At 42.8% G+C, this 22,281-nt stretch overlaps 2 protein-coding genes across 6 annotated transcripts in view; one reads left to right on the forward strand and one right to left on the reverse strand.

Moving 5' to 3' along the window:
- Nucleotides 1-1,956: 1,956 nt before the first annotated feature.
- LOC121538800 (copper transport protein ATOX1) lies at nt 1,957-7,908 on the reverse strand. The gene is made up of 4 exons (XM_041846969.2): nt 7,802-7,908; nt 3,175-3,247; nt 2,758-2,914; nt 1,957-2,593 (listed from the first exon to the last, which is right to left on the reverse strand). The coding sequence occupies exons 1-3, from the start codon at nt 7,808-7,810 to the stop codon at nt 2,787-2,789; spliced, it is 210 nt and encodes a 69-aa protein (XP_041702903.1). The 5' UTR covers nt 7,811-7,908; the 3' UTR covers nt 1,957-2,593; nt 2,758-2,786.
- The window catches only part of LOC121538773 (proton-coupled amino acid transporter 1), a 50,796-nt gene continuing 36,014 nt past the window's right edge, over nt 7,500-22,281 (forward strand). For 3 of the 5 annotated variants that reach the window (XM_045206718.1, XM_041846953.1, XM_041846960.2), the window contains exons 1-4: nt 8,374-8,742; nt 18,860-18,958; nt 21,382-21,508; nt 21,799-21,889. In XM_045206718.1, coding sequence (XP_045062653.1) covers nt 18,928-18,958; nt 21,382-21,508; nt 21,799-21,889 — 249 coding nt within the window. In that variant the 5' untranslated portion in view covers nt 8,374-8,742; nt 18,860-18,927. The other 2 variants (XM_041846939.1, XM_041846946.2) reach the window with 2 other exon arrangements.

Below are 22,281 nucleotides of genomic sequence, written 5' to 3' on the forward strand. Positions count from 1 at the left end.
CAAGAACTTCGTCTAGCCAGGGTTCGGAAGTCGATGGAATGGTCTGCGACTGTACGTCTGCCTTGTCGAATACTGAACAGTTCACGAGACGCCTCTGCGGTGGGTGAATCCAGGTCAAACACCTTCAGCATCTCCTCAGCAAACAGGTCGAAGGTTGCACATGCGGGGGTTTGACGTTCGAACTCTGCTGTTCCCCAGAGTCGAGCTCGGCCCGTCAGGTGAGTGATGGCATACCCAACTTTAGCCCCCTCCGTGGCGAAGGTCCTTGGCTGCAAGGAGAACTGAAGTCGGCAGCTAGTCAGGAATGGCCGGACCTGGGTTGAATCGCCGTTGAACCGCTCGGGGGTTTCCAATCTTGGGTTCGGAGCAGCGGCTGCAATGACCGGGGCAGGTAACTCGGGGGCTGGGCTGGTGGGCAGACTGGCTGGGGTAAGGTTGGTGAGGAGTTGAATGAGCATGGCGAGTTGTTGTTGCTGCTGCTGGAACTGCTGCTCATGCTCATCGGTTTCCATGTCGGGAAAGTGTGCGCTGAGTCCATAATGGTCAGATCGTACTGTCACGATTCAGACAGACGACCAGAGGACCACAATTGCGTCACACCAGAAAGTTTATTAAACTTAAGGGAAAAGGGAAGTAGGGGAGTGAATGAAGGCTCCAGGGGTAACAGGGATCCCGTCCAATGCGCTGGGTCTGTGCCCCCCAGTGGCAGCGATGCGTCCTATGAAGCCGGTGGTGGGTGGTCCAGAAGTCCTGGGGGGAGACACAGACACAACAGGGGCGGAATGAAACCAGGCAGCAGTACAGTTCAAGGGAATCCAAAATACGTAGTAGCAAGGCAGAAGGCTGGTCAGAGTTACCGGGATTGAAGAGTAGTCAGGAGTCGTAATGGCAGAAGCAGGTCTGGATCTCCTAAGGCAGAAGAGTATCCAACAAACAGGCAGGTCCGGGGTCACAAAACCAGGGTGAGCCAGAAGCGCGAGCAAACAGGTTCCGGGTGTGAGCTTTGCAGACGATCTGACACCGGAGAGCTGAAAGACAGGGCCTTAAATACTGGGAGAGGTTAGTGGGTAATGCAGCGCAGCTGGCAGAGTAATTAGAGCCGAGCAGAGCAGGGACAGGTGGAGCTAGTTAGGCTGAGTAGAGAGAGGGAGGTGAGCAGAGTGGAAGATAGTGGAAACCAATTAAGGTGGTAACCCGGTGGAGTGAGAGGGCTCATGACAGGTGCCCGTCGAAGAGCAGTCACCACTGATGTTCAGATATCTTGGGTGGTCTTTCTACATCTGCTGTGCCACCCTCTTTTATGCATTGGTAGTGTCCGTCATCCTGGGACCTGTGGAAGGTCCCATTCGGTTTGTACCAACTTACACAGGGCTAGGGGAAGGTTAGCCTGTCACACTGTCTCAGAGACAGTATATACCGTGTCCCATACCATGTCTTCTTTAAAATGCACATTTCATTATTTTGTTTTCTAATAAACTACACATAGCTCTCGCCCCTTCAGAATTTGTACATGAAAAAGCTATAATATGATTTACAAACCCCAATCTACTAATTGCAGCTCAATTATTTATCTTTGATGAAAACTGTTGATGTTTGCATTTGCATGGCTGAAGGTACACGTCATTGTGCAAGACACTGAAGTCTAATTCCATGGAATTGCTGAAAGGGACAGATCCTCCTGTCAAATTAAACCAAAAACAAACACTACCACCAAGTGGCAGTTTCAACATGTAACATCATAATATCTGGCAAGACATCTCCACACTAAAATAATGTTTAAGTGGATATGTGACTCATCGAAAATATTTAGGAAGTTCTAAAACTTGTATGCTGCCCCCTTTTTTTTATTGCATTTACAAATTAGCAATATTTTCAAGGGATAACAAACAGCTCTTTAGTCAAACCTTCTACGGAAGGCCGTCCTATGTATCAAAATAAAAAATAAGAGGACAGGTGCCTAGAATCACCTTTTTTTATTTGACATGTGGGTAAACATGAATTATATCTAGACAGTGACAGGAAAACGTAATACAGGATGATTGCCGTTTTCCCCCAACTGTCCCAAATCAAGGTGAATAACAATAATTGCTTTTATTAAGACGAAACAGAGACAGCCGATCTTACATGATTTTAACTTACCTGCAGTAGGACTAACATTAACCCATAGAGGTACATGCTCTATTTAATTCTGCGCATCAATCATACGGGATATTCATAGTGGGTGTGTCCCAAACAGCACTCTATTCCCTATATGAGGTAAACAATCTGTCGTTCTGCCCCTGAGCAAGGCAGTTCACCCACTGTTCCCCAGGCGACGATGACGTGGATGTCGATTAAGGCAGCCCTCCGCACCTCTCTGATTCAGAGGGGTTTTGGGTTTAATGCGGAAGACACATTTCAGCTGAATGCATTCAGTTGTCCCCCCTTTCCCTTACCTATAGTGCCCTACGTTGAAACTGGACCCTTATGGTGACATTTGGGACGCATCAATAATTATGTTTAAATAACTGAAAGTGGACAACTTGGCAGAGCGAGCTCATTCCAGAGGTCCATGAAGACATGCCAGCGAGGTTCTTTCTTCTCATTGGTCATCCTTCATATCAACCAACCAACAGCGAACACACAGAAACAAGAACACAATTAGGCTAAAACAGGTTGCAATGGGGAGAAGAGAAAAGTAGGGATGGATGGAAGTTTGGTCGATATTTAATTGATTGTCACTTAATATATATTTAGAGAGAGAGAGAGAGAGTTCACCTGTTCTATAAAGGAAAGAGGATGATTTTTCACTTGGGGCCAATGTAGTTGGCTGCCTTTCCAGTCTTCTTCAGTGTTTCCAGAAGCACATCCGTATCCTTGTCAGACTCAATGAAAACCTTCTTGTTGGGGAGGTCGATCTCAAATTGGACACCACCTTACGCCAACAAATAAGACAGAAAAAAATTTTAATTTTTTTTTTTGGCAAGCCAGTCAATATGACAAAAGTAATCTATAATTGCTGAATGTAGCTAAACCAATGCACACCATTCTCAACAAAGTGTGTGTGTGTGTGTGTGTGTGTGTGTGTGTGTGTGTGTGTGTGTGTGTGTGTGTGTGTGTGTGTGTGTGTGTGTGTGTGTGTTGTTTAACATATGTTCCAGAAAGCTGGATCTGCTGTGAAATGTAGCTACTCACCCAGTTTATTGAGGACTCGGGTGACAGCACCAGAGCATCCCTCACATGTCATGTCCACAAAGAATTCGTGCTTCTGTGGGAATAATTCACAAACTGATTCATATTCCAGGGGGGTCATGTGTCATTCTCATGCTAGTATGGGACAGCTAACCAGTTAGCAAGCAATGACTAGCTAAGCTAGCTAGCTATGTATTAGTCTGATTAATCAGGCTGTAATACACAATTTGCATATACAGCCTGAAACTAATGCCTGCAAAATCATGTAAATGTTCCTTACAAGCCAGAATGTTGAATAAAATTAAATTTAAAACTTACTCTACATCGGTTGTCTGTGCATTTTAATTTGTTCTTCAGCCACTTGAAATTCGAGACAAAATATCCACAGGAAAGTATTGTTTACAGTGAGGGAAAAAAGTATTTGATCCCCTGCTGATTTTGTACGTTTGCCCACTGACAAAGACATGATCAGTCTATAATTTTAAATGGTAGGTTTATTTCAACAGTGAGAGACAGAATAACAACAACAAAAATCCTGAAAAACGCATGAAAAAATGTTATCAATTGATTTGCATTTTAATTAGGGAAATAAGTATTTGACCCCCTCTCAATCAGAAAGATTTATGGCTCCCAGGTGTCTTTTATACAGGTAACGAGCTGAGATTAGGAACACACTCTTAAAGGGAGTGCTCCTAATCTCATCTTGTTACCTGTATAAAAGACACCTATCCACAGAAGCAATCAATCAATCAGATTCCAAACTCTCCACCATGGCCAAGACCAAAGATCTCTCCAAGGATGTCAGGGACAAGATTGTAGACCTACACAAGGCTGGAATGGGCTACAAGACCATCGCCAAGCAGCTTGGTGAGAAGGTGACAACAGTTGGTGCGATTATTCGCAAATGGAAGAAACACAAAATAACTGTCAATCTCCCTCAGCCTGGGGCTCCATGCAAGATCTCACCTCGTGGAGTTGCAATGATCATGAGAACGGTGAGGAATCAGCCCAGAACTACACGGGAGGATCTTGTCAATGATCTCAAGGCAGCTGGGACCATAGTCACCAAGAAAACAATTGGTAACACACTACGCCGTGAAGGACTGAAATCCTGCAGCGCCCGCAAGGTCCCCCTGCTCAAGAAAGCACATATACAGGGCCGTCTGAAGTTTGCCAATGAACATCTGAATGATTCCGAGGAGAACTGGGTGAAAGTGTTGTGGTCAGATGAGACCAAAATCGAGTTATTTGTCATCAACTCAACTCACCGTGTTTGGAGGAGGAGGAATGCTGCCTATGACCCCAAGAACACCATCCCCACCGTCAAACATGGAGGTGGAAACATTATGCTTTGGGGGTGTTCTTCTGCTAAGGGGACAGGACAACTTCACTGCATCAAAGGGACGATGGACGGGGCCATGTACCGTCAAATCTTGGGTGAGAACCTCCTTCCATTCAGCCAGGGCATTGAAAATGGGTCGTGGATGGGTATTCCAGCATGACAATGACCTAAAACACACGGCCAAGGCAACAAAGGAGTGGCTCAAGAAGAAGCACATTAAGGTCCTGGAGTGGCATAGCCAGTCTCCAGACCTTAATCCCATAGAAAATATGTGGAGGGAGCTGAAGGTTCGAGGTTGCCCAAACGTCAGGCTCGCAGAAACCTTAATGACTTGGAGAAGATCTGCAAAGAGGAGTGGAACAAAATCCCTCCTGAGATGTGTGCAAACCTGGTGGCCAACTACAAGAAACGTCTGACCTCTGATTGCCAACAAGGGTTTTGCCGCCAAGTACTAAGTCATGTTTTGCAGAGGGGTCAAATACTTATTTCCCTCATTAAAATGCTAATCAATTTATAACATTTCTGACATGCGTTTTTCTGGATTTTTTTGTTGTTATTCTGTCTCTCACTGTTCAAATAAACCTACCATTAAAATTATAGACTGATCATTTATTTGTCAGTGGGCAAACATACAAAATCAGCAGGGGATCAAATACTTTTTTTTCCCTCACTGTACCTATATAGCCCCACAGTGGAAGTGTCATAATACCCATAAAATCTAGCGGTCAAACAGGGAAATGGTTCCAATCGTTTTTCTACCATTCATTTTTCCCATAAGGGATTTTAGAAACACTTAAAATAAGGGCTGTGTTTCGTGTAGGCTTACCCTGGCATGACGTATTGATAACCATGTAAATCTCTCTTGGACAAGGTGACTCTTATCAATATATTCGGCTCTATTTACTCTCAGATTCGAACATGCTAATTAGCATAAAAGTAGACATCATGCAAAACTACAAATCCCAGCAGGCTCCTGCACATCATCTCTAGCTGACAGCTTTGCTAACAGGTATTGTGTCAATTTAAAACGTGCACAAGACAGTTCACAGAATTGTCCATTTAAAGAAATGTAACCAATTTATTCATTACTACATTTAGCTAACATTAGATAGTTAATCCAGAGATTAATACCTTTGCCTCGATGTGGCAGTCTCGTCCAGATCATCTTGGCATTTGTAGTTCTTTATAATAGCCACATTAGCATATCATTTTTGGGGGGTAAATACAGGCGAATATATTTATAAAAGTCACCTTGTCCTAAAGATATTTGCATGGTTATCAAAACATCAAACCATGGTAAGCCTACACAAAACACAGCCCTTATTTTAAGGTTTCTAAAATCCCCTATGGGAAAAATGAATGGTGGAAAAATTATTGGAACCATTTCCCTGTTTGACCGCTAGGTTTTATGGGTATTATGACTCATACTGTGGTACTCTACATTTTACATTTTAGTCATTTAGCAGACGCTCTTATCCAGAGCGATTTACAGGAGCAATTAGGGTTAAGTGCCTTGCTCAAGGGCACATTGACAGATGTTTCACCTAGTCAGCTCAGGGATTAGAACCAGCGACCTTTCGGTTACTGGCACTAACCACTAAGCTACCTGCTGCCCCAAATATATATGGTTTGTTAGGCACCAAGGTAAAATTAGTTTTATATTGGATATTCGGTTCTCTCATCAATAGCTATTGAATCAAGCATGCCATGACAACAAAAATAGTATATTCTCAATAACCGGAGGATAGAGAACATTCCACACTTTTGTGTGAACTTTTAATTAAAAATCTGTTTTAAGTGGATTTCAATCTTCAAAAAAAATCTGAAATTCAAAAACAGTGTTTTTATAGTTTACCTGAACCAGTATCTGTGTGTTAGAGACTCAGAAATACTCAGAAAGCTCAGATTCAAACTCCCATTCACTAGCTCTGCAAGAGTTATGTTAAAATACTTTTGATCACCAAATATGGATTCTCACTGAGCAACTATCTTCATTTACTCCCTTAAGGCCGGTATGTACTTCCAAAAAACGTCTAAATAAAAATGTACAAACAACCGAAAAAATGCCTATTCTGCACCTCCAATCACTCGTTACTGCCACACACAGGTCGGATGTCTACAACAGCTGAATAGGCGCCAAATAGGCATTTTTTTTCAGTTGCTTGTACACTGAACAAAAATATAAACACAACATGTAAAGTGTTGGTCCCATGTTTCATCAGCTGAAATAAAAGATCCCAGAAATGTTCCATACGCACAAAAATATTATTTATCTGACGTGCATCAATCAATCAACATTGACTTCCCACAAGACTCCAGATATTACCCCCTTGAGGGGTGCCCTGATTCCGAAGAGAGACACACGACACGTCAAACGTATCAAATCGGGTGAGACGTAACACACGTTCCTTCTGATCCTCAGAAAGCACAAAAAAATCTAAACCAGCCCGACTCTCGTGATCCTCACAGCCTTCACTCTACCCAGGACTCTCTCCACCAGTTTGGATTCCTCAAGATTGGTAATACGATCAGCTGCTCCTCATTTAAAAACCGTACTCATACAAGATACGACGAGACATTCTCAGCACTGTACACTACTTTGCTCCGCTTTCCATTATTTTGGACAATATTCCAATTCTCCTTGATTCTACCGCCAGGAGTATTTCTGTCTATAATAAAGCCCTTTTGTGGGGGAAAACTAATTCTCTTTGGCTGGTCCTGGCTCCCAAGTGGGTGGGCCTATGCCCTCCCAGGCCCACTCATGGCTGCGCCCCTGCCGAGTCATGTGAAATCCATAGATTAGGGTTTAATGAATTTATTTCAACTTAATGATTTCCTTACATGAACTCAGCAAAATCTTTGAAATTGTTGCTTTCTATTTTTGTTTAGTGTACATTTTTATTTAGACCTTTTTTGGAAGTATATATCCAGCGAAACTCCATATTTGGTGATTATCGAACGTATTTTGACAGTATTACGCTTGCAGAGCTGGTGAATGGGCGTTTGAATCTGAGCTTTCTGGGCGTTAGCGCTCTAACACACAGATACTGTTTCAGGTAAACAAGTTATGCTTTCCTGTGCATATTTTGTCTTATGGACAAACCGCAGAGACAATCGGTAGAGTACGTTTAAATATAATTGTATTAAACATTCTGGCTTGTAAGGAACATTTACACGATTTTGCAGGCATTCGTTTCAGGCTGTATATGTATCAAAGCACTGCAATCTCAGCACCTGCTAGCTACTAAGTTATGTAACAATAATGTACGAATTTATTCAATAACTTACTGTCGTCATGTTGTGGTTGAGCGCAATCTAAATGGACTTTCGCCTCTTTCAAAGCTTGCACGACTAACTCGGTAGTGAATGTGTTGCTGCCCGGCTTTCTAGCTAGCTACATCAAAGTTAGGGATCATCAACACTTTGCTAGATATTGGTGAAGGTAACTTTGCATTTGAGGCAACATTCATATGTATAAAGTTGGTGGGATGAGAGCACAATTGTACTGACTAATATAGTAGTTTGCAGAACACTTTACAATTACATTATTTTGGGTCGTTTTTTTCCCATAACTATTTTGCTGCATGTAACTCCTCCAGATCCCTTAACATGTCACACCGGAATGCGGAAGTAGTTTTTTTGCATTCTGTTTGGAACGTTTTGGAATTCTTTTTTTAACCAAATATGAAACAATGACAGAGACCGCGAAAAAGTCACAGGTGGTGTCACAATAACAATAGATTCTTCCGCGCATTTTATTTATTTCAGATAATAATAAAAAAAAAAGACTAGCCCAGTTTGCGCCATGGGCGAACACGCAGCGCGCACGATTGTATCAACTTGGCCAATTGAATGTCTGTGGTGATGTTTCACGCCAGACAATCGGCATCATTTCACACTAACGATAATTGATTTAGCTAGTTTTTATCGAAATAGATAGTTTGCTTAACAAGACAGCTAGCTAGCTACAATATCAAGTAGCCAACATTCGATCAGCTGACATGCGCCATCTTTCAGATCATGTGACCAAACGCCCTGTGTGTCGGAAGTGGTCTTGAAATAGCTGGCATTAGCAGTTCACTTGTATTGAACCAGAAATTGATTCTTCCTCTCACATCCAGTACAATATCGACGTGGATGGTAGGAAAATTACTGCTCTGCCAAGAGATGCCCCTCCAGCGAACTCCTTTGATGTAAAGACTACCGAGGCAGGAATCACCGCTTTACAGGTGAGTTATCGTGAATGAATCATTAGATAACTAGCTAGCTAGCTAATTAGCCAGGATTGGAGCATGCAAAACAAATTGATTGATGTTTTGTCAACTATCCAGCTGGAGGTGGTGTAGTTGTAAAATGTGATCAAACAATTCTGTTGTAACTTGATATAGGCTAGTTTGGCTGACGAATACAGCTCCAACAGAATGGTTTCTGATTATGGCTTTGAGACCTTACAAAAAAGATCGCAGTTTTGAAACTGCAGCAAAAGTGTAGTAGCTAGCTAACTGCAGTCGACTGTGGTATTTTGGACGCAGTAATTGCTGAATAAGTGCAGTTATCCTACACTCTTAACTGCAATATTTATTGTTAAGGGGAGGCCATAGCCTTGTTGGTCTAAAGTACCGTACCTAGCTAACGTTTATAATTTTTTTTACATTTTAGTCATTTAGCAGACGCTCTTATCCAGTGCGACTTACAGTTAGTGAGTGCATACATTTCCACACCTATAGCTTTTTTGGTCAGCTAGTACAATAAGTGGATAGTTGTGGGTAGGTAGCTACAGTAACTAACTGACAGCTACTGTGCCAAAGCCCTTTGGGGGGGTAATTCTGTTAATTGATTGATTCATTAATGTGTCCAGATAAAGGAATAATGAGGTCTGACATAATGTGCCAGTTTCTTCAACATTTTAGGCAAATCCAGGCATGTTTATATTCAGATGTAAAGCTAGGGCTAGTGGCATTTCCATGCAGTTTTATATATATAAAGATGTGTGTGTGTCACCAGATCTCATCTAGGACTGGCCAATATATATCTAATTAATGTTTTTGCAAGATATTCCAAATGCCTGTATTGCAAGAATCAAGTTCTCTTTTGATGTTTTATGAGTGTTTATGCCTGCTTCATGTTTTCTTTTTGGTGTCAACTCCTTCACTCCCCCTGTGCTGTGTGCATCTTCCCATTTACACCAGACATCCTATATATAATGATGTTCGTGTCTCTGCCCTAACAATGGGAGTCATTATCCCAAAGGCGGGAGGGCAGATGACAAGCTTAGGTCCAAAATAAGCCCATAGAAAAGCATGAGGCTTATTTTGAGAGCTTTTGGCCTTTTCCTCTGTTTAAACACTCACCAAGCCCCTGCCCGTCACAAAATCAAATCATCACATTTTATTTGCCACATGCTTCGTAAACAACAGGTGTAGACTAACAGTGAAACGCTTACTTACTGGTCCTTTTTCATCAATGTAGAGTTAAAGAAATGCAGAGAGAGAAATGAGAAATGATAATAGGAGGAATAAATACACAATGAGTAACGATTAACTTGGCTATATACACAGGGTACCAGTACAGAGTCGATGTGCAGGGCTATGAGGTAATTGAGGTAGATATGTACATATAGGTAGAGATAAAGTGACTAGGCAACAGGATAGATAATAAACAGTAACGGCAGCGTATGTTTTTGAGTCAAAAGAGTTAGTGCAAAAATGGTCAATGCAGATAGTCTGGGTACATATTGGTTAACTACTTAAGTAACTATGTAGCAGTCTTATGGCCCAGGGGTAGAAGCTATTCAGGGTCCTGTTGGTTCCAGACTTGGTGCATTGGTACCACTTGCCATGCGGTAGCAGAGAGAACAGTCTATGACTAGGGTGGCTGGAGTCTTTGACACATTTTAGGGCCTTCCTCTGACACCACCTGGTATAGAGGTCCTGGATGGCAGGAAGCTTGGCCCCAGTGATGTACTGGGCCGTACGAACTACCTTCTGTAGCGCCTTTCGGACGGATGCCAAGCAGTTGCCATACCAAGCGGTGATGCAGCCAGTCAAGATGCTCTCAATGGTGCAGTTGTATAACGTTTTAATGATCTAAAGGCTCATGCTGAATCTTTTCAGCCTCCTGAGGGGGAAGAGGCGTTGTCGTGTGCAACGCTGTCATCAAGGCAAAGGGTGGCTACTTAGAATCTCAAATATAAAATATATTTTGATTTGTTTAACACCTTTTTTGGTTACTTCATGATTCCATATGTGTTATTTCATAGTTTTGATGTCTTCACTATTATTCTACAATGTAGAAAATAGTAAGAAATAAAAAACCCTAGAATGAGTAGGTGTGTCCAAACTTTGGACTGATATATATTCCCTTTATTTTTCCCTAACTCTACCTCTCCTAATTGGAGTAAACAAATGGACAACAACTCTTAGGCTTCTATAGCCAGTTTATACATACTATATACATTTTAAGGACACAGTATATTTTACAATAGTTATCTTTTGTTTGTTTTTAGTCCCATCCTTCAGCTACCCTCAACCCCTTGCATCTATCTCTGAAGACCATCCAGTTTTCATTTATATTTGCCATATTTTTCAACTGTGCTGTGATGTTTTTAAAAAAAAGTTCTGAACCTATATACATTTTACGGACACAGCATATTTTACATTAGTAATCTTGTTTTTATTTTTAGTCCCACCCTTGAGACATAATTTTACTGTAATAGAGGAGAAGTTAACCTTTCTATCAATACCCTTTTTATATCTCAACTGCTCAAATTGTGGGCAGAGCAGATTCTACTAAAACGGGAGTATCAATGAACATTGATTCTGGAAAAGTAATCCTCAGTTTGTCATGCACGGCATTGCGGTAACATGTACTGCAAGCAGCATTTTAGCCACAGACTGTTATACTAGCTGTCTAGTCTATTTTTATAAATGTGCAATAAGCATAAAACACAGTTATATAAGGATTTGGCAACTCGTTCTCATTCTGAGAAATGTGGTAGGCCAATTGATTTCAACATCTGAACAAAGTGGACAGGCTAGCATGCTGTTCAAACAGTTGGAGACGGACAGAAGGGTGGACAGAATTCAACTGTTCTGCCTTGTTAACTGGCAAATAGATCCAAGTTGGTTAAACTTGAAATATAAAAGATTAGCTGGCTACTCACTAGAACGGGGGCTTGTGCTTGAGAGATTGTTTGAGACCTGTGTTAATTTTCTATAATGCCTGCTACAAGAAGTTAGTCATTATTAGTGAATGTGGATTATGCGTGGTTCAGGTAAAATTTGTAAAAAAAAAATGGCATTTTCTTAGACACACTTGAAAGCCAGATCAGTAATTATTGCAAAAAAGCATGTTAAACTATTTTGATTAAATTATTAGTGGGTCTTATGGTTGTGAAAGGCTTATATTTAGCCTAGGTACATTTCACAAGCCCTGAATTCATTAGATTATTGCTGACTGTTTGAAATGCATTATATTTGACATTTTAATTGTACAACAAAGCTTTATTTAGAGGAGACATTAAAAAATATACTGTATATATTGTGAATCGCCTATACATTTGAAAATATATGTTTAGGCCATATCGTCCAGCCCTACTCTCAACCCCATTGAACACAAATGGGAGATTCTGGAGCGGCATCGAGACAGCGTTTTCCACCACAATGAACAAAACGCAGGTTGTCATTTATTGTCATGAGTCTTTCCCTGGAGGCAGGTCTGCAGAGTTGTCATAAAATCAGATTTTATACCTAACCTTAATCCTAACATTAACCACACTGCTAACCCTAATGCCTAACCCTAACCTTAAATTAAGACCAAAACGCTCATTTCATGAGTTATTACAATATATACTTTTTATTTTGCAGCTGGTACATCTAGCGGAAACCCCTCAGTTCTGCCTCCAGGACAAGACTCATGACAATAAACATCAACCTGCCAACAAAACACACTGATGGAAGTTCTTGTGGAAGAATGGTGCTCATGCATCCAATATAGTTCCAGACTAGGGATGCTGTTAACCGTTAGTCGCCGAAAATACATTGGACCGGTCATGCTTATCGGTCTACAGGCAATTTGCATAATTTTGTGGAATTAAATTGGCACGTGAGGAGCGGAATAGCCTACCACCTGTCAGTGTGATGAGGTGATGTTGGGAGTCAGGCGCAGGAGGGTAAATCACAGAATAACAGGCTTTATTCCGAAAATACAGAGTTGCGCAGTAATGCGTAAAAAAACACTCCAGTGCGCAAAAACGGGTGCACTGGAAAATACAAGGCACACGGGGAAATATCCCGGCGATACAAAAATACACGGAGCTCCAATATCCTCCACAATAAACAATCACACACAAAGACAAGGGGGCAGAGGGAACACTTTATACAGGTACTGATGAGGGGATATGAACCAGGTGTGTGTGTGTGTGTGTGTGTGTGTGTGTGTAATAAACAAGACAAAACAAATGGAATGATGAGATGAGGAGCGGCAGTGGCTAGAAGGCCGGTGAAAACGACCTCCGAAGCCTGCCCGAACCAGGAGAGGAGGCGTGACAGTCAGACAGCGGGAGAGTAGCTCTTCAAATAGTCTGTAGGCTACTGGAGGGAATCCTGCTTTTGTAAGCCCCGATATTGCGCATCAAATAACAATTCTAAATGCAATCGTGATTTAAACTTTGGTGGCCACGATTTAAAAGGAGCTATTTTTATTTCTCAATCTCAACTCGTTTATTAAAGCGCGCCTCCAATTCGGCATTCGGATGCATAGGCTATAGCCTGCCTACCGTTCACTATCAGCGCGTCACCCACCACTTTGCAATGTGAGTTTTGAGGCAGTATAATTGTTTGAAACCTGAACGTTTTACTTTACTTCAAATAATGAGGCGTGTCTTACCTTACTTCAAAGTAGCCTTGCGATAATCCATCCATAGAAACGTGGAGGCAATTATTTTATAAAGACTTCCTCATGCCATTAACCAGCATTTCTCTCCTGTTCTATTGGTTTTCATGTCAATTTTATTTCGTTGTCCAGAAGCCAAAGGCACAATCCGTGTCATATTAGCAGCCCATGATAGCTGTTGCTATTATATTCCCGCTCTTTCTAAGATTCTAACGGAGATTTTAATCTCTCTCACAACTGCCCGCTTTAGGTTTAGAAGGGTGTTTTCCGCGAATTGCATTTTGGCAAATTTTTGAAATTGACGTTTTATTAGCGGCTTCATTGCAGAAGTTGCATGTTCAATAGTAGGCTGTAGCCATTTGAACTGTAAGACCATAGGCTTGTTATTGTTGCATGTAATGAAAAATGTCCATTCCTTGTAGGCATGCATCATATCAGAGAGGAAGAGGCAAAGCTAGAGATCTCACTCTCCCCTAAATCTGTCCAAAATACACCTGCTTGTCGAACATCTCATTCCAAAATCATGGGCATTAATTTGGAGTTGGTCCCCCCTTTTGCTGCTATAACAGCCTCCACTCTTCTGGGTAGGCTTTCCGCTAGATGTTGGAACATTGCTGGGGGGACTTGTTTCCATTCAGCCTCGAGCACTAGTGAGGTCAGGCACTGATGTTGGGTGATTAGGCCTGGCTCGCAGTCTGCGTTCCAATTCATCCCAAAGGTGTTCGATGGGGTTGAGGTCAGGGCTCTGTGCAGGCCAGTCAAGTTCTTCCACACTGATCTCGACAAACCATTTCTGTATGGACCTTGCTTTGTGCACGGGGGCATTGTCATGCTGAAACAGGAAAGGGCCTTCCCCAAGCTGTTGCCACACGTTGGAAGCACAGAATCGTCTAGAATGACATTGTATGCTGTAGCGTTAAGATTTCCCTTCACTGGAACTAAGGGGCCTAGCCCGAACCATGAATAACAGCCCCAGGCCATTATTCCTCTCCCACCAAACTTTACAGTTGGCAGTAAGCATTGGGGCATGTAGCGTTCTCCTGGCATCCGCCAAACACAGATTCGTCCGTCGGACTGCCAGATGGTGAAGCGTGATTCATCACTCCAGAGAACGCGTTTCCGCTGCTCCAGTGTCCAATGGCGGCGAGCTTTACGCCACTCCAGCCGACGCTTGGCATTGTGCATGGTGATCTTAGGCTTGTGTGCAGCTGCTCGGCCATGGAAACCCATTTCATGAAGCTCCCGACGAACAGTTCTCGTGCTGACGTTGCTTCTGAGGACAGATGATTTTTACGCACTTCAGCACTCGGTGGTCCCGTTCTGTGAGCTTGTGTGGCCTACCACTTCGCTGCTGAGCCGTTGTTGCTCCTAGACGTTTCCACTTCACAATAACAGCACTTACAGTTGACCGGAGCAGCTCTAGCAGGGCAGACATTTGACGAACTGACTTGTTGGAAATGTGGCATCCTATGACGGTGCCACGTTGAATGTCACTGAGCTCTTCAGAAAGGCCCTTCTTCTGCCAATGTTTGTCTATGGTGATTGCATGACTGTGTGCTCGATTTTATACATGTCAGCAACGGGTGTGGCTGAAATAGCTGAATCCACTAATTTGAAGGGGTGTCCACATGCTTTTGTGTATATATTGAGCCTAGCCCAGAGCTGAACCTCTAAACCAGGGTTCTTCAATTCCGGTCCTGGAGGGCCGAAACACTTCTGTTTTTTATTACTACCTGGTAGTTAATTGCACTCACCTGGTGTCCCAGGTCTGAATTAGCCCCTGATTAGAAGGAGAGGATGAAAAACAGAGGTGTTTCGGCCCTCCAGGACCGGAATTGAAGAACCCTGCTCTAAACTGTCTATATAAGAGCGAGTCAATATAAGGTCTAGTTCTGTGTTAAATTGCATCATCTGTAGAACTGTGCATTTTCCATGTCAGAAGAGATTTGCTTATTTGCATTTCATCATAACTTGCAACAAACAATACTGACAACATTCAGCAAATTGAATTACTTCATGACACCGACAGGTTAGAGGTCAAAGGTTTGGATCTATGAATATAATCTACTAGCTACTTCCCAGAATGGTATCGTCTCCTAGCTACAGTTGAAGTCTGAAGTTTACATACACCTTAGCCAAATACATTTAAACTCAGTTCTTCACAATTCCTGACATTTAATCCTAGTAAATATTCCCTGTCTTAGGTCAGTTAGGATCACCACTTTATTTTAAGAATGTGAAATGTCAGAATAATAGTAGAGAGAATGATTTATTTCAGCTTTTATTTCTTTCATCACATTCCCATTGGGTCAGAAGTTTACATACACTCAATTAGTATTTGGTAGCATTGCCTTTGAATTGTTTAACTTGGGTCAAACGTTTCGGGTAGCCTTCCACAAGCTTCCCACAATAAGTTGGGTGAATTTTGGCCCATTCCTCCTGACAGAGCTGGTGTAACTGAGTCAGGTTTGTAGGCCTCCTTGCTCACACACGCTTCTTCAGTTGTGCCCACACATTTTCTATAGGATTGAGGTCAAGGCTTTGTGATGGCCACTCCAATACCTTGACTTTGTTGTCCTTAAGCCATTTTGCCACAACTTTGGAAGTATGCTTGGGGTCATTGTCCATTTGGAAGACCAAGCTTTAACTTCCTGACTGATGTCTTGAGATGTTGCTTCAATATATCCAGATAATTGTCCTTCCTCATGATGCCATCTATTTTGTGAAGTGCACCAGTCCCTCCTGCAGCAATGCACCCCCACAGCATGATGCTGCCACCCCCGTGCTTCACGGTTGGGATGGTGTTCTTCAGCTTGCAAGCCAACCCCTTTTTCCTCCAAACATAACGATGGTCATTATTGGCAAACAGTTCTATTTTTGTTTCATCAGACCAGAGGACATTTCTCCAAAAAGTACGTCATGAGGAAGGAAAATTATTTGGATATATTGAAGCAACATCTCAAGACATGATTCAGGAAGTTAAAGCTTGGTCGCAAATGGGTCTTCCAAATGGACAATGACCCCAAGCATACTTCCAAAGTTGTGGCAAAATGGCTTAAGGACAACAAAGTCAAGGTATTGGAGTGGCCATCACAAAGCCTTGACCTCAATCCTATAGAAAATGTGTGGGCACAACTGAAAAAGCGTGTGTGAGCAAGGAGGCCTACAAACCTGACTCAGTTACACCAGCTCTGTCAGGAGGAATGGGCCAAAATTCACCCAACTTATTGTGGGAAGCTTGTGGAAGGCTACCCGAAAAACGTTTGACCCAAGTTAAACAATTCAAAGGCAATGCTACCAAATACTAATTGAGTGTATGTAAACTTCTGACCCACTGGGGATGTGATGAAAGAAATAAAAGCTGAAATAAATAATTATCTCTACTATTATTCTGACATTTCACATTCTTAAAATAAAGTGGTGATCCTAACTGACCTAAAACAGGGAATTTTTACTGGGATTAAATGTCAGGAATTGTGAAAAACAGAGTTTAAATGTATTTGGCTAAGGTGTACGTAAACTTTAGACTTCAACTGTATCTAAAATGCAAGATCATTTTCTATGTTCCTCCGACAAGGGGGGAAAAAAGAGAACTGTACTTGATTTGTCTACAAATAGTCTATTGATTAGATGTAATAGCCAACACATGGTAGCACATTGTACTGCTAATAACTTACTGTCACTCACTCCCCTGAGGGAGGGAACGGACGGATCGGTATGTGTTTACAAAGGCCTACATGTGTTGACAAAGAAATTGAAGTGAAACAAAGCCCTGGGATGTTGTCACACGAAAGAGACAACCAAATATTGAAAGTCACACTTTTAGGAGAACAGAATATAGCCTGCCTCGTTGCCATTTCAGAAAAGGAGAACAGAATGTAGCCAGCCTCGTTGCCATTTCAGAACAGGAGAACAGAATATAGCCTGCCTCGTTGCCATTTCAGAACAGGAGAACAGAATATAGCCTGCCTCGTTGCCTTTTCAGAACAGGAGGGCAGAATGTAGCCAGCCTCGTTGCCTTTTCAGAACAGGAGGGAAGAATGTAGCCTGCCTCGTTGCCATTTCAGAAAAGGAGGGAAGAATATAGCCTGCCTCGTTGCCATTTCAGAACAGGAGAACAGAATATAGCCTGCCTTGTTGCCTTTTCAGAACAGGAGGGCAGAATGTAGCCAGCCTCGTTGCCTTTTCAGAACAGGAGAACAGAATATAGCCTGCCTCGTTGCCATTTCAGAACAGGAGAACAGAATATAGCCTGCCTCGTTGCCTTTTCAGAACAGGAGGGCAGAATATAGCCTGCCTCGTTGCCTTTTCAGAACAGGAGGGCAGAATATAGCCTGCCTCGTTGCCTTTTCAGAACAGGAGGGCAGAATGTAGCCAGCCTCGTTGCCTTTTCAGAACAGGAGAACAGAATATAGCCTGCCTCGTTGCCTTTTCAGAACAGCAATGGTCATTTTCAAGGTTGTTGGTCAGAGGCAGTCAGTATCTCTGACTGTGCACTAATAACATTGAACTAGTCACTGTCAGGGTCTGACTTTGCAGTAGTGTTGCATGGTATACCAGCACAACGGTAATATCATGGTACAAAAACGTCATGATACTTATGAACAACATGTTAGAATACCGTAGTACCTTTTTCATATGATACTACCAACTTTTTCAGCCTTACCAATCTAAAGAACCTGCTGGCGCCTGGTATAATAATATGTTTATAAAGTCAGTTTGGTTTTTAAGCAACAGCCTCTAGTCTCTTGTATGCACAGGTCCAATAATATCCACTTCACTTTCATGTGCATATCATGTGTGGCAGCCGTCGTCAGCCATCGTCAGCCGTCGTCAGCCAGCAGGCAGTCACATTCCCTACCAGCCCTCACTCAGCCATCCTTGCAGCTTTACAGCAAAGAGAACTGCTCGTCTCTAGCCTAATTGGTTAAAGAAATATGACCCCTATTGTAGGAGATGCCTTTTTTATTTATTTATTGCGATTCGCACGCATTTTATATATTTTCACAAACCATGTTGCAGGCCATTTTTTAAAACTAATCCCGTGTCGCTAATTATTGGTTTGATAACGTACAACGTTGTTCAGTCATGTTACCCAGATGGCTAACAGCCTGGTAACTGGACAGTAGGTCTAGGCACAGCTGATTGGTCCAGGAAGTAATGAAAAGGGTCTGCTACTCATGAGATGTGATTCATGCAGGCCTAATGGAAGACTAAACTAGAAAACATCTGTTTATTTCTGCTGCTCTTTTAAATTCTGTTTGGTGCCTAACGTTTAGAGAGAGAGAGAGAGAGATATTGCATTGAACAAGTTGCTGTCAGCATTAATAGCATAGAACAATCCTCAACTCCCAGCATTTCTAGGTTTCTCCAGATAAGTACACTGCTGGTGCTTGAGATCTGGTACACTTGTATAGCATGGAATTAACTACCATTACATTGTCGTTACCACAGTGGCTCTGTAGGAGGAATCAGAGAGAGGAGGGCAGCAGGAGGATCCACCCAACGCCAGCGGACCAACCATGACCTCCAACACTGACAATCGCCAAGATGGTATTTAATTTGAAACTCCAAGGCCCTATTTAGTCAGAACAGGACCTGTATTCATAAAATGTCTCAGAGTAGAACTGCTCGTCTGGTATCAGTTTCTCCATATGAGTAGGAGCACTGATCTGGTCTTTTAGATCATAAGGAATATGTTTATATGGACAGGAGACCTGACGCTAGATTAGTACTCCTACTTTGAGAAGCTTTATAATGATGGGCCCTGGGCTACGTTCAACAGGGCACAACGTTGTGGAACGTGCAGATAGCAGTATACAGTGCATTCGGAAAGTGTTCAGACCCCTTGACTTTTTCCACATTTTGTTACGTTACAGCCTTATTCTAAAATGGATGAAGTATATTTTTTTTCTCATCAATCTACACACAATACCTCATAATGACAAAGCGAACACAGGTTTTTAGAAAGTTTAGCAAATTTCTAAAAATTAATATTTAAAAATACCTTATTTACATAAGTATTCAGACCCTTTGCTACGAGACTTGAAATTGAGCTCGGATGCATCCTGTTTCTATTGATCATCCTTTGTGTTTCTATAATTTGATTGGAGTCCACCTGTGGTAAATTCAATTGATTGGACATGATTTGGAAAGGCACACACCTGTCTATGTAAGGTCCCACAGTTGACGGTGCATGTCAGAGCAAAAACCAAGCCATGAGGTCGAAGGAATTGTCCGTAGAGCTCCGAGACAGGATTGTGTTGAGGCACAGATCTGGGGAAGGGTACCAAAACATTTCTTCAGCATTGAAGGTCCCCAGGAACACAGTGGCCTCCATCATTCTTAAATGGAAGTTCAGAACCACCAAGACTCTTCCTAGAGCTGGCCGCCCGGCCAAACTGAGCAATCGAGGGAGAAGGGCCTTGGTCAGGGAGGTGACCAAGAACCCGATGGTCACTCTGACAGAGCTCCAGAGTTCCTCTGTAGAGATGGGAGAACCTTCCAGAAGGACAACCATCTCTGCAGCACTCCACCAATCAGGCCTTTATGTTAGAGTGGCCAGACGGAAGCCACTCCTCAGTAAAAGGCACATGACAGCCCGCTTGGAGTTTGCCAAAAGGCACCTAAAGGACTCTGACCATGAGAAACAAGATTATCTGGTTTGATGAAACCAAGATTAAACTCTTTGGCCTGAATGCCAAGCGTCAAACCTGGCACCATCCCTACGGTGAAGCATAGTGGTGGTTGCAGCATAATTTTGTGGGTATGTGTTTCAGTGGCAGGGACTGGGAGACTAGTCAGGATCGAGAGAAAGATGAACGGAGCAAAGTACAGAGAGATCCTTGATGAAAACCTGCTCCAGAGCGCTCAGGACCTCAGACTGGGGCGACGGTTCACCTTCCAACAGGACAACGACCCTAAGCAAACAGCCAAAACAACGCAGGAATGGCTTCGGGACAAGTCTCTGAATGTCCTTGAGTGGCCCAGCAAGAGCCCGGACTTGAACCTGATCGAACATCTCTGGAGAGACCTGAAAATAGCTGTGCAGCAACGCTCCCCATCCAACCTGACAGAGCTTGAGAGGATCTGCAGAGAGGAATGGGAGAAACTCCCCAAATACAGGTGTGCCAAGCTTGTAGCATCATACCCAAGAAGACTCAAGGCTGTAATCGCTGCCAAAGGTGCTTCAACAAAGTAAAGGGTCTGAATACTTATGTACATGTCATATTTCAGTTTTGTATTTTTAATACATTTGCTAAAATAAAATATTAACTGTTTTTGCTTTGTCATTATGGGGTATTGTGTGTAGATTGATGAGGGGGAAAAAAACAATGTAATCCATTTTAGAAAAAGGCTGTAACGTAACAATGTTGAAAATGTCAAGGGGTCTGAATACTTTTCCAAATGCACTGTATTATGTAGGACAAAAAATGATTCTCTGACATGTAGAAGAAGGAATGAGATCCGGTCTATTCATTTCTACCCACAGCATTTGCCTAGTGAACACATCCAGGAAACTCATGTACCGAGTGATTTGAGTAGGATCACAACTTTTTTCCACATATGGAGGATATTTTCTCAGTCTTTCATGACTTTCCATGCAGTGTTTTCTTTGGATGAGAAGTAGCCAATAAGTGTATTGTTTGTGGATGATCATTAGCTAACAACAATAACACTGTGCTTTTGTTTGTGTCAACAAACCAGGGCCCAGCCTAGCAGACTGATTATGGCTATGTCTCGGGTCCTTCTGTGGGGATTCTGTGTAGTACAACATGCTACCTACACACAGCCAAGACTAATGTAGCAGAATCTGTCTTAATTAAGACATTCTTCTGACTGGGGGATTTTTGTATTTTTTGTGATTTGAATGAGGTATTATTGAAGTTGCCCTTTGTGCCCATGTAACTATAGTAACAACACTTGTAGTTACCTGGCAGCTTAATGCAGACTGACTGTGTGTCCCCGTATTGCAGGTCCAGGTCCAGTTCTCTCCAGGATATCAGCGAGCACCTCTGAGGCGGATGTTCTCTGTCCTGCTCCACCTCTTCCCCCCGGACCTGATTCTCAGTACGAGAGAATTGGAGGTCGAACTGGGACTTCGTAAGGATGATTTTATGTTACATGCATAAATGTTTTCATTCCAGCTCTTCATCATACAAAATCAAAGAGCGCAACTCTATTGTATTGAAATGGTCACTTTTTTTATTTATTTACAAAGTAAATCCCTAGCAGCAAAGTTTCCATCCTGAGACCTTCCTCAGGCCGAATACAAAGAGCTGGTTATATGAGAGCGTGTGAGAGCCTGCGTTCATAATTGTTTGATGCCATTATTGCATTATTGAGTGATGTGATTTGACACTGATCATGTTTTATTTGTTATGTTTTTGTAGTTTTTTCCAGACCCTGATCCACCTCTTGAAGGGGAACATCGGAACAGGGCTGCTTGGCCTACCTCTGGCTGTCCGGAACGCAGGCCTGGTGGTAAGGGTTAGGGTTAGGAGGGGAACATCGGTACCTCTGGCTGTCCGGAACGCAGGCCTGGTGGTAAGGGTTAGGGTTAGGAGGGGAACATCGGTACCTCTGGCTGTCCGGAACGCAGGCCTTGTGGTAAGGGTTAGGGTTAGGAGGGGAACATCGGTACCTCTGGCTGTCCGGAACGCAGGCCTTGTGGTAAGGGTTAGGAGGGGAACATCGGTACAGGGCTGCTTGGCCTACCTCTGGCTGTCCGGAACGCAGGCCTTGTGGTAAGGGTTAGGGTTAGGAGGGGAACATCGGTACAGGGCTGCTTGGCCTACCTCTGGCTGTCCGGAACGCAGGCCTTGTGGTAAGGGTTAGGGTTAGGAGGGAAACATCGGTACCTCTGGCTGTCCGGA

The sequence above is a fragment of the Coregonus clupeaformis genome, chromosome 3 (genome assembly GCF_020615455.1).
Source record: "Coregonus clupeaformis isolate EN_2021a chromosome 3, ASM2061545v1, whole genome shotgun sequence".
NCBI classification, from domain to species: Eukaryota; Metazoa; Chordata; class Actinopteri; order Salmoniformes; family Salmonidae; genus Coregonus; species Coregonus clupeaformis.

What these genes read in the sequence shown, in the direction of transcription:
- LOC121538800 (XM_041846969.2), bottom strand. An exon ending in CCGAGTCCTCAATAAACTGG is followed by an intron (nt 2,915 to 3,174) that starts GTGAGTAGCTAC and finishes TGTTGGCGTAAG; the next exon opens with GTGGTGTCCAATTTGAGATC.